The sequence below is a fragment of the Danio rerio genome, chromosome 10 (assembly GCF_052040795.2).
Source record: "Danio rerio strain M-AB ecotype USA chromosome 10, GRCz13ab, whole genome shotgun sequence".
NCBI lineage: Eukaryota > Metazoa > Chordata > Actinopteri > Cypriniformes > Danionidae > Danio > Danio rerio.
Genome location: NC_141030.1, coordinates 26,020,772 through 26,037,412, shown reverse-complemented (window position 1 = coordinate 26,037,412; position 16,641 = coordinate 26,020,772). Strand labels below are relative to the sequence as shown.

The 16,641-nt window shown below is 36.2% G+C and overlaps 2 protein-coding genes and 1 long non-coding RNA gene across 3 annotated transcripts in view; 2 read left to right on the top strand and 1 right to left on the bottom strand.

The window, feature by feature from the left end:
• Positions 1 to 16,641, bottom strand: part of LOC147842056 (uncharacterized) — a 592,784-nt gene that overhangs the window by 423,462 nt on the left and 152,681 nt on the right. The gene's annotated exons all lie outside the window — the stretch shown is intronic.
• Positions 1,244 to 5,392, top strand: zgc:172339. The gene is given in 2 exon segments (NM_001111177.1): positions 1,244 to 1,569; positions 3,327 to 5,392. Coding segments are annotated over 2 exon segments (867 nt in total). The 5' UTR covers positions 1,244 to 1,278; the 3' UTR covers positions 3,903 to 5,392.
• On the top strand, positions 8,303 to 16,460 carry LOC100002544. The gene is made up of 2 exons (XM_087270553.1): positions 8,303 to 12,708; positions 14,853 to 16,460. The coding sequence occupies exons 1-2, from the start codon at positions 12,307 to 12,309 to the stop codon at positions 15,459 to 15,461; spliced, it is 1,011 nt and encodes a 336-aa protein (XP_087126679.1). The 5' UTR covers positions 8,303 to 12,306; the 3' UTR covers positions 15,462 to 16,460.

Sequence of the window (16,641 nt, the reverse complement as noted above, 5' to 3'; positions counted from 1 at the left end):
GAATAAACTAGATTGGCCATAGTGTATGTGTGTGTGAATGAGTGTGTATGGATGTTTTTCAGTACTGGGTTGCAGCTGAAAGGGCATTCGCTGTGTAAAACATGTGCTGGATAAGTTGGTGGTTCCTTCTGCTGTGGTGATCCCTGATTAATAAAGGGACTAAGCCAAAAAGAAAATGAATGAAAATATTTTTTGTATATTGCAAGCTGTTTACATTTTTTTTATTCTTACATTAGGATTTTTTATGCAAAGGTATCAAATGTAATGAAACATAACTTATTTTATATTTGTATGAGGAGTTCAGATTCTGAATTAGTGCACTCTGAATTCTAAACATTAAACACTTTTTCTCAGGCTCCCACATGTAGGTTCTGTCATTTCACTTTTATCCTGATCAACAGGTTCTTTTCATTGGCTTTAAAGTGAAATTACTGAACTGACACCCAGGACAAAATGTTCTTATAACAAAATGTTACTATAACACACTGTCACAGTGGTTATTTAATATAAGTACAGAAACAGATAATTCCTTAATAAATATATTAATAAAAAATGAACTAATGACTTTTAATTTACGTAGTTTTTATTAGAAACAACATCAACAAATGTACAATTCTAACAAGACATTGAATTATAATACAATGCAAATTCAAGTTTGCAATATACATTTCACATATTGCCAGCTAATACAAAACAGTTTAGCAACAATGTGGATATAACAAAAATGTCAGTATAAGACATACATCCTTCATCAAGTTCAGATTTTAATAACTTTTAGCAATAATAGCAGTATCTTGATTCTTTATTTTGTGCTATAAATAGATTGAAGACATTCCATATATAAATATCAATCATAAAAATCTACCCCAATGAATACTTTTTTACGAACTTGAAATTTGTCAAATACAAATTCCACAGATTCACTTTTCCGTTCATTTATTTTCTTTTCGGCTTAATCCCTTTATTAATCTGGGGTCGCCACAGCAGAATGAACTGCCAACTTATCCATCATATGTTTACGTAGCAGATGCCCTCCCAGCTGGAACCCATCACTGGGAAACACCCAGCACTATTTTTTCAGATGCAATGATCAGCCGCAGTCTTTGTAAAACAGCACCACGCGCTGGTGAAACTGTACAACTGCACGAGTGCTGTATCAGGTGAGCAGCGAGCAGTTATTTGACTATCATTGCAGTATGGAAAATGAGCACACAGGAACACTTATAAAAAGTTATTCAGAGGAGTTTCTCAAGCGGAGCTGTGTTTTATTTAAGCCGAATGGACCCCCGGGCTGTTTTGTTGGTGTTTTTCTGCTTTCCGCTCGTGAACGTGCGCTCTGAAGTGCAGAAAGATTTTTCAGAAGAATGCCGTAAATTCATGTATATGGGCACCCCGCCGCGGGGTCTGGAGAACCACTACCTTAAAAAGATCTGTCAGCGTTATAACGGCAAGCCCCGGTATGTCACTCTGTATGATGTGGTGGATCACATTCCGGTTTATTCCGCCTACACCTTCAAACGCTCCGACGGCTCCAAGAAGGTCGATGTTCCCTGGATGTTCGAGCCGCAGGTAACCAGCAGTCGAGTTGTCAAACTTTGTCAAACTTTTAAACACTTCAATCAACAATTTTGTAATGTAGATACATTTGAAAAGTTTACATAACTTCAGTATAAAAATATTGTTTGTTTTTACACAACTTTCCTGGGCAAAACACTTATCTGTCGCACACAGTAGCTAATCCTCTAAAATAAGCTTCCAAAGCTGTTAGGTTGATTTTAGGCATTTTTTTTATATTACCATGTATCTAAAACTATCTGCCCTATGTCCTAGGTAGTTCTGATGACTGGTTTTCTTGACTTTCTTTCCTGACTGCTGAAGAGTTAAAACAGCTGAACACCATCTTATCAAAACTGTATTAACCAGTTTAAACCAACTTCAACCAAATTTCACTTGTTTAAAACAGGACTTGTTTGTTCTGTGTTAACAATCTCCGTCCACATTATGCAGCGTAAAATGCATGAAAGTCAACACTCACACTCACTGGGCAAGTGTAGATCTTTTTAGTATCTGTAGGCTACTTGTGGTCTACTGGTGGTATTGCCATATGAGAGGGCCTTGACAGATCAAGGAAAGATATGCAGTAGTATTTATGCAAGTTTGTGTTTTAGTCTCTCTGAACTGAAATGCAACACTGGTGTTTTCAAACTAAAACAAAGTTGAGTCTTTTCAAAATGCTTCATTTTCACAGGTCAAAGATGCTGGAGTAATGAGGACCCCATGTGTCACTGCAACAAAACATTTTAAAACAAAGTGTAAATGGTGTCTTAGGCTCAACCTGTTGGCTTGTTTTAGATATGATTTGGGCCCTTTTTGCTATACAACCAAACTGCTTATCCACTTGAATCCTAGTCCCATCCTAGTTATGCTCTGAGACTAGTTTAAACCAGTTAATACCATATTAACCAGTTTTATGCTAAATTCACACAAAAAGCACAAGTGAACATATGCATTGCATCACTTTCTTTAGATTACTCACAAGGTTTTTCACCTCATGCAATTTTTCTGCTTGTCATTTCTTTTTAAACTATCACAGAAAACAGACCTGAGGAGATTATTGCGTGATCACAGCATGTATGTCACGCAGTTTAGGCAGATTTATACTTCTGTGTCAAGTGATCGACTTGACCCAAGGCATAGTCGTGCATTTATACCACTGCACACTATTTGTGTTGCTCTGCAATAACACTTCTGAAGCGCTAGCTGTCAGTAGGTTTTTATGTTCCTCTTTTTCGCGTTTCTTCATGGGTGTTTTGTTTTTTCTGAATACTACTAATAGTTAAAACTGTTTAGACGGGAACCTGCAGACATGCAACAACTTTAATTATAAAGTGAACACGAAACAAAAGTTTCCATCTCGATCTTCTTCACAAGACTCGACACCTGTAAACAAACGCTCCATCGGCCTCAGCTCTCAGCAGCGCCCATGCTCGTAAGCGATACCAAGCCAACCAATCATATAGCTTGTGCTATACGTCGTTGCGAAGTGCTAAATTTTTTGAGAGGTGAGCATCAGCATCGGCCATGGCGAGAGCTATGCGAACGTTCCAACCGCTTGACGCAGTAGTATACATTAGCCTTTAGCACCATTTGCATTGGCTTTGTATGCAATCTACTCATGCGAATATTTACATCCGTGTTTGGTGTGAATATACTTACATAACATTTAGATACCATTTTATATACTATGTTTATGATAATTTAAAATAAAACATTGTTATTAGTTTTAGGCATACGTTTTAACAATAATGTTTTTCTTCATTACTTAGCTCTCTACAACATCGGACTCTGGTGAAATGCAGGCTTTCCCTCCAAATGTCCACGGCAGTTTTTCAGACACCCAGGCTGTTTTGGAGGACTACTCAAATATTGTCGAATTCGAGCGAGGTCATCTGAACCCCGACGAGCACCAGGCTCATCCCGATGACAAGGCGGCCACATACACTCTCACCAATGTAGTCCCACAGGTTCGTGAGTTCAACATCGGCCACTGGAAACGACATGAGCACATCATCCGCCGGCGACTCAACAACTACTGCCGCGGTACAGCCTACATAGTCACAGGGGTCACCACGTCCGGTAGGATGATCCGTAGGTACAACATCAACCGAGTGGCCGTTCCTACTTACCTGTGGTCAGCGTACTGCTGTGTCGACTATGATCATAATGCCCCGTTTGATGAGCGATCAAAATTCCCAGCCTACGCATCCCATGGCCTCAATGAGAAAGAAGCACCGGAGGTCATAGAGATGTCCGTGCAGCAGCTGGAAGATTTCTTGAAGAGGAACACCTTTGTGGACAAGAAGTTTCAGCTTTTTTATGAGAACTGTGACCCTAAGGAATAGTGACAGGCCACGCTAAAGCTCAAAGTGTACTTTGGATTTTGATGTACATGTTAGACCAGTCTGGTCTCACGAGGAAACATAACTATTTTAAATTTTGTCAGTTTAGTGGCTAATTCATACAACGTCCTACAAGTTCAGTCATATGAAAATGTAAGATTTTTAAAAGGAAGCATGGCAGCCAACCCCATCTCTAAACCCAACCATCACTGGGGAATGAGCAGATCTTACTAAATGAGATTGTACAAATTTAAATAAGTTAGCCACTAAACTAAAAAAGTTACGATTTGCCGTGAGATTGTGTTGGTTAGACACACACACACACTATAATGGTTTATACTTGTACAATGTTTGCACTTTTTCTTTCCAAAAGTTATGAGCAACAGAAATGTCTTTGTATTTTGCAGATGTCTTGTAATTGTAAAGGCATATTTTTGTCATCTTCAGTAGTATGTTGCAGTTTTTCTTTTTATTTCCTCAGTTTGTTTACGACTGCTTAACAACAGCCTGGTTCAGTTTTGACACATTGTGGACCAAATTTGGTGTTACAATTTCATTGTAAAATCAATTCAAAGCTGCATGGCCATGAATGTAAACCACTGCATGTCTATAGTCTGTGCATACTGTTGTCTACATGTGAAAACTTGACTATACTTTGGGCTTTAGCTAATTTGTCTATCCGGTTGAATATAAATGTAAGTGTTCTGTACACTGAATACTTTGCCATTCACTTTTAAGTTAAAACTTCCAATTAGAACCAAAAAGGAATTAGAATCTAGTGACAGAAAAAGACCATCTGTGCAGCTACCGTTTAAAAGTTTGGGGTCAGCAATATATATATATATATATATATATATATATATATATATATATATAGTCTTGAATTAAAATTGAAAAGAATTCCCACTAGTTAATTTAAAAAAGGTATTCCAAAATAATAAAAATGGCAAATTACATTGAAATGAACCTATAAAATAAAATGATGTAAATAAAAATATTTTGAAAAATTCTTGAAAATAACTTTGCTGCACTGCATCCTTGATGAAAAGGATAAATAAATGAATACTGTATTTCTTACTTAAGACAAACTTTTGAACAGTAGTGTATGTGTTTAAAATGAACTCAGAAACTAGTACATCAAAGTACTCAAAAAAGTCAAATAAAACAATAAAAGTCATTGGCTATAACATTATTTCTTTCATTTTGTTTGTTTCATCTAAAGAGAAAAATCTGTATGCATTTCTTAAACTCAACTGTTAAAAGAAGATCTATTTTCACCTTTATTTTGTCAAAATTGGACAGAGAGCCCAGAAAATAGTGATGAAATAAGATCGATTTAATGGCCATAATTATCGGTGGCCTTGGGGGCTTTATTAGGTCCATTAACTTGTTTATGAAACTGCAACAACTGATCTTTTCTCATTTGAAAAGCATGTTTACAGCAATTTATCTGAATACTGTAACTCATCTCAAATAAAAAAATGGCCACTTCATCTTCTCCTTGTGCCTGCTGTCTGTCAATAACCAATATAAAACATGACTCTTCAACCAAATAGTCTAGGTGTTCTGGATAAATAGTTTCAAAATCAACAAATAAAGCTCATCTTGCTTGATCGATTTATTACGCTCTATCTGCCGATTTTTTTCAAAGTGAAAGTTGCTTTTGTGTTGGCATATAAAACGCACAATGCTATGAATGAGCTTGTGTAATATCAGATAAATAACTAAAAGTGGCATTAAATGAAGGCTTGATCCTTTATAATCCCTTGTTCACACAGGACACTATACAGCAGGCTTATCTCGATTCTTTTTTCCTCCATCACCTTTTCACTCCATTGAGAACTATTTGTTCTGTCATTCAATTCAATTCAATTCAGCTTTATTTGTATAGCGCTTTTACAATGTAGATTGTGTCAAAGCAGCTTCACATAAATGGTCATAGTAACTGGAACAGTGTGGTTCAGGTTTTAGTGTTTAAGTTCAGTTCAGTTCAGTTTAGCTCAGTTCAGTGTGATTTAATCATTACTGAGAGTTCAAACACCGAAGAGCAAATTCATCTATGCGTAGCTCTACCAATCCTGAACCATGCGAGGCAGTGGCGACAGCGGAGAGGGAAAAAAAACTTCACCTGATGGGAGTGAAGAAAAAAAACCTTGAGAGAACCAGACTCAGTTGGGCACGACCATTTTAATTTCTCCGCTGGCCAAAAGTCTTGTGCAGAACTTCATTCGCCGTGGTTTATGCTGGAAGATGGCCTCAATGAAGACTCGTCTGTCCCTGGAGCGTCGCTGGAATCAGACTCATGTTCTCCACTCCCCACGACTATCAGCGCAGCAGCAGCTCAGGATATGGCCTGGTCCCGGATATGGAATCCTTGGGATCATCACGTCGCTGGTCTTGGATCCAATCAGTGACTCCGCCTAATCTGAGGACCTCGGGATGAGTATCCCCAGGTGAAAATAGAGAAAAGAGAATAATTAGCGTAGCTGCTGTTCATAGTGTATATAAGCAAGATGTAGAAGCCAGTGTGGAACCCGCTAGGTGATGCACTGAGTGTATGCTTTACTAAACAGATAGGTCTTTAATCTAGTTTTGAACTGGGATAGTGTGTCTGAGCCTCGGACATTACCAGGAAGGCTATTCCAGAGTGTAGGAGCCATGAAAGAGAAGGCTCGACCTCCTTTACTTGATTTTGCTATTCTAGGTACTACCAGAAGCCCTGAATTTTGAGATCTTAAGGAGCGAGTTGGTTCGTAGCGAGACATAAGGTTGGTTAGATAAACAGGAGCTAGATTATTTAGAGCTTTATAGGTGAGAAGTAATATTTTAAATTCAATACGAAATTTAACAGGCAGCCAGTGTAAGGAGGATAAAATTGGGGTTATATGATCATATTTTCTGGACCTGGTCAGAACTCTGGCTGCTGCATTTTGTACTAATTGAAGTTTGTTAATAGAGGATGCTGGGCAGCCAGCAAATAGAGCATTACAGTAATCCAGTCTCGAAGTCATAAAAGCATGGACTAGCTTTTCTGCATCTGAGATGGATAGCATATTTCGTAATTTAGCGATATTTCTCAGATGAAAGAAGGCAGTTTTTGTGACATGGGATATATGGTTTTTAAAAGTTAGATTGCTGTCTAATATGACACCCAGATCTTTTATAGTAGAGCTAAAGCTAACTTTGTATCCCTCTAATTGTAAATTGAGTTGCGAGATCTGCTGTGTGCAAGATTTAGGCCCAATAAGTAATAATTCTGTTTTGTCTGAGTTTAAGAGAAGAAAATTGTTGGTCATCCAGTCTTTGATGTCTTTGATACACTCAGTTAGTTTAGAAAGTTCAGACGTCTCGTCAGGTTTAGTGGAAATATATAATTGAGTATCATCTGCATAGCAGTGAAAGCTGATCCCATGTCTTCTAATAATGTCTCCCATAGGTAGCATGTAAATTGTAAACAGTAAAGGGCCTAAAACTGATCCTTGAGGCACCCCATACTTTACTGGGCAGATTTGTGAAGGCTGTCCATTAAGATTTACAAACTGGTAGCGGTCAGTTAAGTATGACTTAAACCATTGTAGAGCCTGTCCCTGGACACCTGTAGACTTTAAACGATTTATGAGGATATTGTGGTCAATGGTATCAAATGCCGCACTAAGATCGAGTAAAACTAATAGCGAGACGCACCCTCGATCAGCAGCTAAGAGTAAATCGTTGGTTATTTTCACTAAGGCGGTTTCTGTACTGTGGTGAGCCCTGAAACCTGACTGAAACACTTCAAAAATATTGTTCGTCTGCAGATAAGAGCATAATTGAGTGGAAACAACTTTTTCTAGTATTTTAGACATAAATGGAAGATTTGAAATAGGCCTATAGTTAGCTAAGTTGTTGGTGTCTAGTTGCGGTTTCTTAATAATAGGCTTAATAACAGCTAGCTTGTAAGAGTTTGGAACATGGCCTATAGATAAAGAAGAGTTGATAATGTTAAGAAGAGGTTCTCCTATAGCAGGTAGCAGCTCTTTCAGTAATTTTGTTGGAATTGAGTCCAGCATACACGTAGCTGGTTTAGAGCTATTTATAATTTTTACTAACTCTTCATGTTCTATGATTTTGAAGCAGTGTAGGTTATTATTATGATTTAATGAAATATTTACAGGATTTGGAGTATAAGCCGGTGCAGAAAGTTTGGCATCTCCTATTTTCTGTCTAAAGCCTTCTATTTTATTACTGAAAAAATTCATGAAGTCATCACTACTAATTTGCGGTGGAGTAGTTTGTTCCAAGGATGACCGATTATTTGCTAATTTAGAGATGGTGTTAAATAAAAATCTAGGATTGTTATGATTATTTTCTATCAGTTTGCGCAGGTGCTCGGTCCTGGCAGATTTTAGAGCCCTCCTATAGCTGGACATACTGTCTTTGTACGCAATTCTAAAGACCTCTAAATTAGTTTTTTTCCATTTACGTTCCAGGGCGCGGGTTGCTGTTTTGAGCGCACGAGTATGACTATTATACCATGGTATAGTTTTAATCTCTCTAGCCTTTTTTAATTTGATGGGTGCCACAGTATTTAGTGTGCTAGTAAAGATGGCATCCATACTGCTGGTTACTACATCAAGATCATTTGAGTTTGCGGGTGCATTACGAAATAGAGAAAGATCAGGTAAGTTATTTATAAATTCATCTTTAGTTGACGGAACAATAGTTCTACTAGGGCGGAGTATTGGAGCGGGTTTGCTGATTTCAGGTAAACACAGCTTATATAGTAAGAGGTAGTGATCTGTAATATCATCACTTTGTGGTATAATGTCTACGTCAATAACCTCGATTCCATAAGACAGAATTAGATCTAATGTATGCTTTAAGCGATGGGTTGGACCCACAACGTTTTGCTTTATCCCAAGTGAGTGTATTAAATCCATAAACGCGAGCCCTAATGTATCATTAGCGTCATCTATGTGGATGTTAAAGTCACCTACAATTAGCATTGTTCCTCATGATGAGGAACTTAGCGTGGCTTGATTTGCATATTATAAGACGGTAATGCAAGTCACCATAAAGCTGATTAGCTCTCCAAAAAGGGAATGAAGAGCGTACGTGGAGAAACAGAGAAAGGGAATGTGTGATAAGGTTTCATACATATTATTTGCCTTTTATACTTGCTCTTTGAACTGTCATATCTATTCCTATTGATTACAGATGAACAAGAAAGCTGCTGGGTCAAGATGGGGTCAGTTATTTTAATATCATCGCTACTTAAAATATCGGATTCTAATTTTACTATATTTAAAATAAAGTAGTTTAAACAGTACGCACTAAGATATTGCTTCATAATAATAGCAGGTTTGGCGGGAGAGAACCCTGAGCTTGGAGATAATTGAGCCCAGGGCTCCCGTCTGGTCAATGGGGGTATGAGATCAGGTAGTTCTCGAGAGCTCCCCCTGGCTAAGGTGGAAAAGGGGGAGATGGGGTGGATGGGGGATTTTCAAAAGACGAAGGGAGTCTTGATAGTCGGGCTGTTTATCATAAGTCTGTAATGATCCGTTTGGCTTGCTAATGATTACTGATGAGAGAACAGCCGTAATTAATCCTATCATGTGCTCCTCTCGAAAGTAGTTTGTGAAACTAAAGTTTAAAGTTTATTCATGTTTTTTGTACGATTTTGATTTTACAATATAATTTTAATAATAAACAAAAACAGATACAATTAAGTGCAATACAGTTTTTTTTCTCTATTTAAAGGCATGGCTGGGATGAATGTATTGATATGTGACATACTGGTGTCAGGAAAACGTGACGGCGATCTAAAAGAAGCCTCAACCCTAATTCTGGAGTGTCATTCAATAAAAACAAACAAAAGCAGAAAAAGAAAACCACAATATGAGAGAGTCAGAGCAATGTTAGAGATAGCAGATGTCAAAAAAAGAACTGGATTTAAGACTCCATGCCTAACTAGCACCATGTTTTAAACAGCGTGAAATTTACCCAAAAACTAATAGTTTCTTGGCCAATTAAGCAAATTGTATCAGAATTTAATGAATCAGAAAATAGCCGTGATTTCAACGGTAAAAAAAACTGTAAAAATCCATAACCTTGTTAACAGTTTTTGTGCCTAATATATACGGCGAATAACCGTAAACTGACTTTCCCAGAATTCCTTGCATGGCATATCACTTTTTATGCTTTTTGTTGACATCAATATGGATCTTTTTAGCTGTTTTTCCATCAGTTATGTACATTAGAGATTTAGTTGACATCTAATGTTGATAAACAATGTTCATTTCATGATTTTAATTTTATGCATGTTAGCATACTGGTGTTTAGTAGCTGTGTGAATGACACTGATACACTTTTTTGCTTGTGGGAAAAGTAGTTTATGATGAGCATTGGTTCATTATGTAACTTACTCATCACCACATGTATATGGCTGTGTTAATGTGTCTCTCTGTGTAACAAAAGATGTGTAGGTGTTGGTAATTCAAAATAGAGACATATTACATCTATAAATTAATGAAATACGGTAGTTTACTGCAAAAATGAGAAATTACCTTTATGGTTTGTACCATGCCTTTAAATTTTACGGACTTTTTTTTTTTTTACAGTGTAACCTTCCGTCTTAAACATAAAAGTTCCTTATTGGCATTGACGGTTCCATGAGGAACATTTAACATCCATACACTGATAATAATTTCCTGTACAATCTAAAGTAACTTACTGGCAGCAGTTCGTCAGTAACTGTATCAATTACACACGAATACTGTATTTACATTTACTGCATAATTTATCTTGTAGTTTAATCCTGTGTTGTTCATATGATTTAGATTTTATGAAACAGTTTTAATTATTTTCAATGTTGAAAACAATTAAGTGCAATACAGTTTTTTTCCTATATTTAAAGGCATCGCTGGGATGAATTTATTGACACTGGTTTAAAAAAAAAAAAACATTATGGCACAGTCTAAAAGAAGCCTCAACCCTAAATTCTGGAGTGTGATTCAATGAAAACAAACAGAATCAGCAGAAAAAGAAAAGCACATTATGAGAAAGTCAGAGTAATGTTAGAGATAGTGGATGTCAAAAATTACTGGGTTTAAAACTCCAAGGTCAAATAGGCTCCATGTTTAAGTTTAAATTCTGACGGTATGATAACCTTGAATAAAAATATCATGGTTTCACAGTATCGTGATTACTGCTCTAATTTATTTATTTTTCCATGTCTGGGTAAAAACAGGGTTTCTGCAGGTTTTATCATGTCAAATGTAAAACTTTGTAAGACCTTTTGAGACCATCATGAATGAAATTTCAGACTTTCACAGGGTAAAACACTAATTTCGTTCTGTAATAACCAGTGGATTTTTTTTTTTTTTAACTAGACCGATAAAAATTTAAATTCACTTATTTCTTAGACACATTTTAAATAATGTGTCAAAACAAGCAAACTCTAGTTATATACGTATATAGTTTTTATTAGCATAACCTTGGCATTGACAGTTCCATGAAGAACATCCATACACTGAACATTTCCTGTAGAAACTACTGTAAATAACTGGCAGCAGTTTTTCAGTAACTTACAGTAAATCAATTACAGCAAAAAATACTATATTTACATTTACAGCATAATTTATCTTGGTGTATATGTATTTCCAGTATTGTAAATCTTTACTGTAAATATAGTCATTTTCACAATGCATATTCAAAATACAGTAGCATACTGCATAAGTCTCACAGTAAAATACAGTTCATATTACAGTTAAATACTGTGTAATTTACAAAAATTGTTAACACTGTACAGAAGCTTTTCATTGTACAAAAAGTTAATTATCTCATATATCTAGTATAAACTACATTTTAGATGCACAATGCATTTTGTGTTTATGTCAAATGGTTACAGTGGGTGAGCTTTTGGCAATACCTGCAGTTATTTTTACAACAACACATTTTGAGATTCTTAATTTAATGCATCCTTTCAGAATAAAAATATCCCTTTATTTCCAACAAAAATGTCATACTGACCATCAAAATGTCCACAATACCAACAGTGCAGTGGACGAATTTACAAAATGTTACATTTATATAAAAGAGCAACAATCAACATCCAACTCATTTAGAATTGCTTGAGGTCAGAGCTCTTGCATTTTGCATTAAGTTAAAAGAGTGTCAAGTGCTCAGAACCTGATGTGACAATAAGTCTTTTTCATGTATGTGAAAAATACACATTGAAAAACACTTTAAAAATTATTTTGATATTTTATTAACTCCTCATAAAAGTCAAGTTCAAGCCAAGAACAATGTTTTATTATTTTAGTTCAGCCACACAAAACCCTAGATCCAGCATGAAGCTACACCTTGAAGTCAAGCATGGAGCAGTTTTAGGCAAAGCATGGCCAGTTCTGTTTTGCTTATCTAATAGATGTTATTCAAAGGAACCAGCTTCGACTTTCACCCACTCACTCATTCTATCAAAGAAACTCTCGAGCCAGACTTTCGAGAAGCTCCATTGCCTAAAATGCAGCTCTCCAACCTCCTCCTGGCCCTTGCCGTCACAATGTGGTTCTCCGAACACTGGGGAACTGCAATCGTGGTTGAAGATTTCAACCATATTGAGAGATGCAAGGACTCGCTGTATATGGGCACCCCACCACGCGGCTTTAAAGACCCCAGCCTCAAGAAGATCTGCCAACGCTACGCTGACAAACCCAGATTTGTGACCCTGTATGATCCCAAAATCCGCATCCCAGTTTACTCTGCATACAGCTTCAAGAAAACAGAGGGTGATCGGCGTGTGGACTATCCCTGGATGTACGAACCTCAGGTATGATGATAATTACTCTCAGTAAAACAAAAACATTGAGATTCACTTTCTATTGTTTTAGACAACTTACTAATTGAACTGACTTACTGAATACAATTTGACATACAAATGTAACCTATTATGCCGTTTAGGTTTTACTTTTCGATTACTTTTTAACAGTAACCACACTTCAGTAGCTCTTGTGCAATGATAATATTGTAATTATTGTTTTACAATATGGAAGACAACATTGCTAAGCATGTCATTCACAAAACATTTAAAAATGTCTTTTTAATTCAAGTTATCAATATACCCTGTTGACTAATAAACAACAGGGACATTGCATATAAATAAACATATGCAATAAATGTCACAAAGTGAGAGCTGTAGTTTCGTCCACACAGATTTTTGATGCTTCTTGTTGGAACTATGGACTTAGAAAACACTGAATCTAATAGAACTTCTATGTTAAGCTGCTTTGACACAATCTACATTGTAAAAGTGCTATAGAAATAAAGATAAATTGAATTAAAACGTTTAACTTTGTTGGTAATAACAAAATCTATTACTTACAATTGAAAAACAATGCTTTTAAAAAATGCAACCCTAAAAGGGTCTGTTTTTAACTGCATTAAACAAGCCAATGATTCATTTAAGACAGGTGCTGGCTTTGCCTCTCAATGAATCTGTAATGTTTAATTAATGATTTTAATGAATGATTTAATCAATTAATCAATAAATCAATCACTACTACAGGGACTCGTCACCATCCACTGGCGGTATTAAGTTTTATTGCTATTTATTTATTGATGACAGGCCTAAATCAGCAAAGAGCTGGCACATAAACACACTCAGTTAATTATTGAATTATCATTATTGAAATTAATGACAAGATGTTTTTTTTTTCCATATGAAGATGTGTTTAGATGCAAAAACCTAAATTTGATGTTTTCTTCTAAAATTAGCATTTTTCTCAAACTCCTGTGTTTATGCTCAGTAAGTTTACTTTTATTGTGATAAATAAGTTATTTTCATTGTCTTTAAAGTAAAATAACTGAACATATACATATAAGGGTAAAAAAAGCAGCATTTAGAGGTTTTTGCATCTAAACTTTTTATATAAACTGTTTGCTTTTATTGTATAAAGATGCTGTAAGCACATCACATGTAGAAAGACATCGCATGCACTTGTCAGAGAAAGTGTTACTGGAAAAGTTCCCCTAAAACTGAACATTTTGTCATCATTTACTCTCTCTCCACTTGCTGAAGACAAAAGAAGAAATTATGAAGAAAACTGTAAACCTTTAACCACTGACTTCCATTTTTTCTGCTATGGATGTTAGTTACTGGTTTTCAGATTTCTTCTTTAGTGTTCATGAAGGTGTGGGACCACTGAGGGTGAGTAAATACTGAGTATATTTAGATTTTTGGGTCAACTTCCTTTTAAAAGCACAGTATGTCATTTAGATTGCGCGTATTTACAACAAAGATGTATATTGATGTCACCTTCATTATTTCCTACAGGACCGTAGAACTCATGTTTATGGATTATTATTATCATGCTAGTACAAAGCAGAGTAATGCTGAAAGCCATCACAGCGAAACGACAGTGCTGAAACAATTTCTGATAAGTGACAAGCATGTCACGGCACGAAAGCAGCACAGCTTTTATTATGCCACAGTCCCTCTGTTCTGGCTCTTCCGGTCATAATTATGTGAGGAAGAAGCAGCACTGTGTTATCATACTAAATCCATTATATGGTTCTGTTAAAATGCTGTTCTGTACAGTCTAATAAAACAACATTTTAAAGCACTTTTGGTGTTTTATAAAACCGAACTGGAAGTCGAGAGTGTATGACATCAGGCCACTGTCCATGTCACAATGTTAAAACGGCTTATTTCTTTGGATTTGAACATATTTGAAACATTTGAAACAATGTAGGCGCATAAGTCCACAAAATATATAATTCTGTTCTAGTGTTTTATTATTTTTTTTGTATAGGTAATGTAACAACATCTTACAAATTGTGCAGTTTGAGTAGCCTATATAGGCATTTCGAGTAAACTGAATTATATACAAAAGTCATTTGAGATTACTGGATACAAAAGTGTATTGTGCATAGGCTAATATTTTATTACATTCTATTGTGGTATCTTCTTTCCAGCTTGCAGAGATTGATGGGAATGGGAACATGATGCCGTTCCCTACTGGATACTTACACATGAAGTTTGAGGACAGCCAGGCGGTTTTGGATGACTATTCAGACGTGGTTCTGTACGAGAGAGGGCACCTAAATCCAGACCAGCACCAGTCTGACCCTCAAGACCGAGCGGCCACATACACGCTCACCAACGTCGTGCCAGAAATCCGCGAGTTCAATATCGGGCCCTGGCGCCAGTATGAAGAGCGTATCCGCGTGCGCCTCAACAACTTCTGCAGGGGCACAGCTTACATCGTGACTGGCGTTATCCACGCTGGAAACATGATCCGACGTAACAACCTGAATCGTGTGGGCATCCCCGAAGACGTGTGGTCTGCTTATTGCTGCACCGACTACGACCGAAACTCCCCGCACGTCGAGCGCATCCACTTCCCGACCTACGCGGCCATTGCCAAGAACGCAAAAGAGGGAAACACGGTTCAAGAGCTCACGGTGCTGGAGCTCGAGCTCATTCTGACACAGAGAATGAATGTAGACATGAACTTCCAGCTCTTCTATGATAACTGTAACTCACCTTCACCTCTTCCTCCTTACCTTCTTCACAGCGTATGATCTGACCTGCCTGCACTTCTATAGCTTTGGTTGTGGGTTCGTTTTTTTCATACTTTCTTCTTTCCAGTAGCTTTTCTAGGCATTTCCTTTTAAACACAGACTTTTTGGTCAGAAGCTGTGCAATAAATTGGCCAACAGTAACATTTTTGTTAACACTTTAGTTGTTAAGGTGGTTAACAATTCCCACTATTAACTACTGACCTATAATCTGCTTATTATTGAGATATTGGCTGCTTTATAAAGTATGCTCTCATTCTTTATCCCTATCGCCTAAGCCCAACTACTTTACAAATGATTAATAAGTTGCTAATTATTAGTTTATTGATCTAAAATTCTTTGTTAATGGTTTGTTAATAGTGTGAATTGGACCTTAAAATAAACTAATAAATTAAATAAACTAAATAAATTGCTCACATTTGAATTACATCTTTAAATAAATGCTTTAAATATTAAACTGTCTATTCATTAAGGAATCCCAAAAAGCATCATCATAAGAAATCATTTATATCTGGAAGATATATTACTACACATTTTATGTATTTGGATTTCCTTCGGCTAAATATCTTATTTATCAGGGGTCGCCACAGCAGAATGAACCACCCATAAGAGACCAAAAAATTGTACACAAAATTTATAAATAACCAGCCACAAACTTTTGAATAGAACTGTATGTTTTTGGCCTATAAAATAATTATGATTCATCTGTGATATTTTAAGAATACTATGTAATTGTCTTTAAGGAGAAAAACAATAATGAAATGACTTCATAACCTTTTATTTCAGCTTTCTGCCTTTATTGCTTTTATCTTATATACTATTACGTTAATCCTCCTACAAATGCAAAGCCTGATCATGACAAACTTACTTTGCATACACGTGCTACTGACACCACCTGATGTTCTAGGTTGTATTTCTTGGTTTTTGTAGTATAAAGATGGTGTGTATAAATAAAGATGAAAAATGTCACACTGATAGAAATCAATAAAAACCTAAGAACAATTCTAGTCTTGTTTCATTATTAGCCATGCATATGCAGTTTTTCCATGATTAAAGGGTTATTTTCAGTAACAGTCAGTGCATCACATCAATGAAACATTATTAAATGGATGATAAATAGAGTTATGAATGGAGAAAACGTCTTGTGAATTCTTTAAAAACACTTAGTGAAAGTGCTCATGTT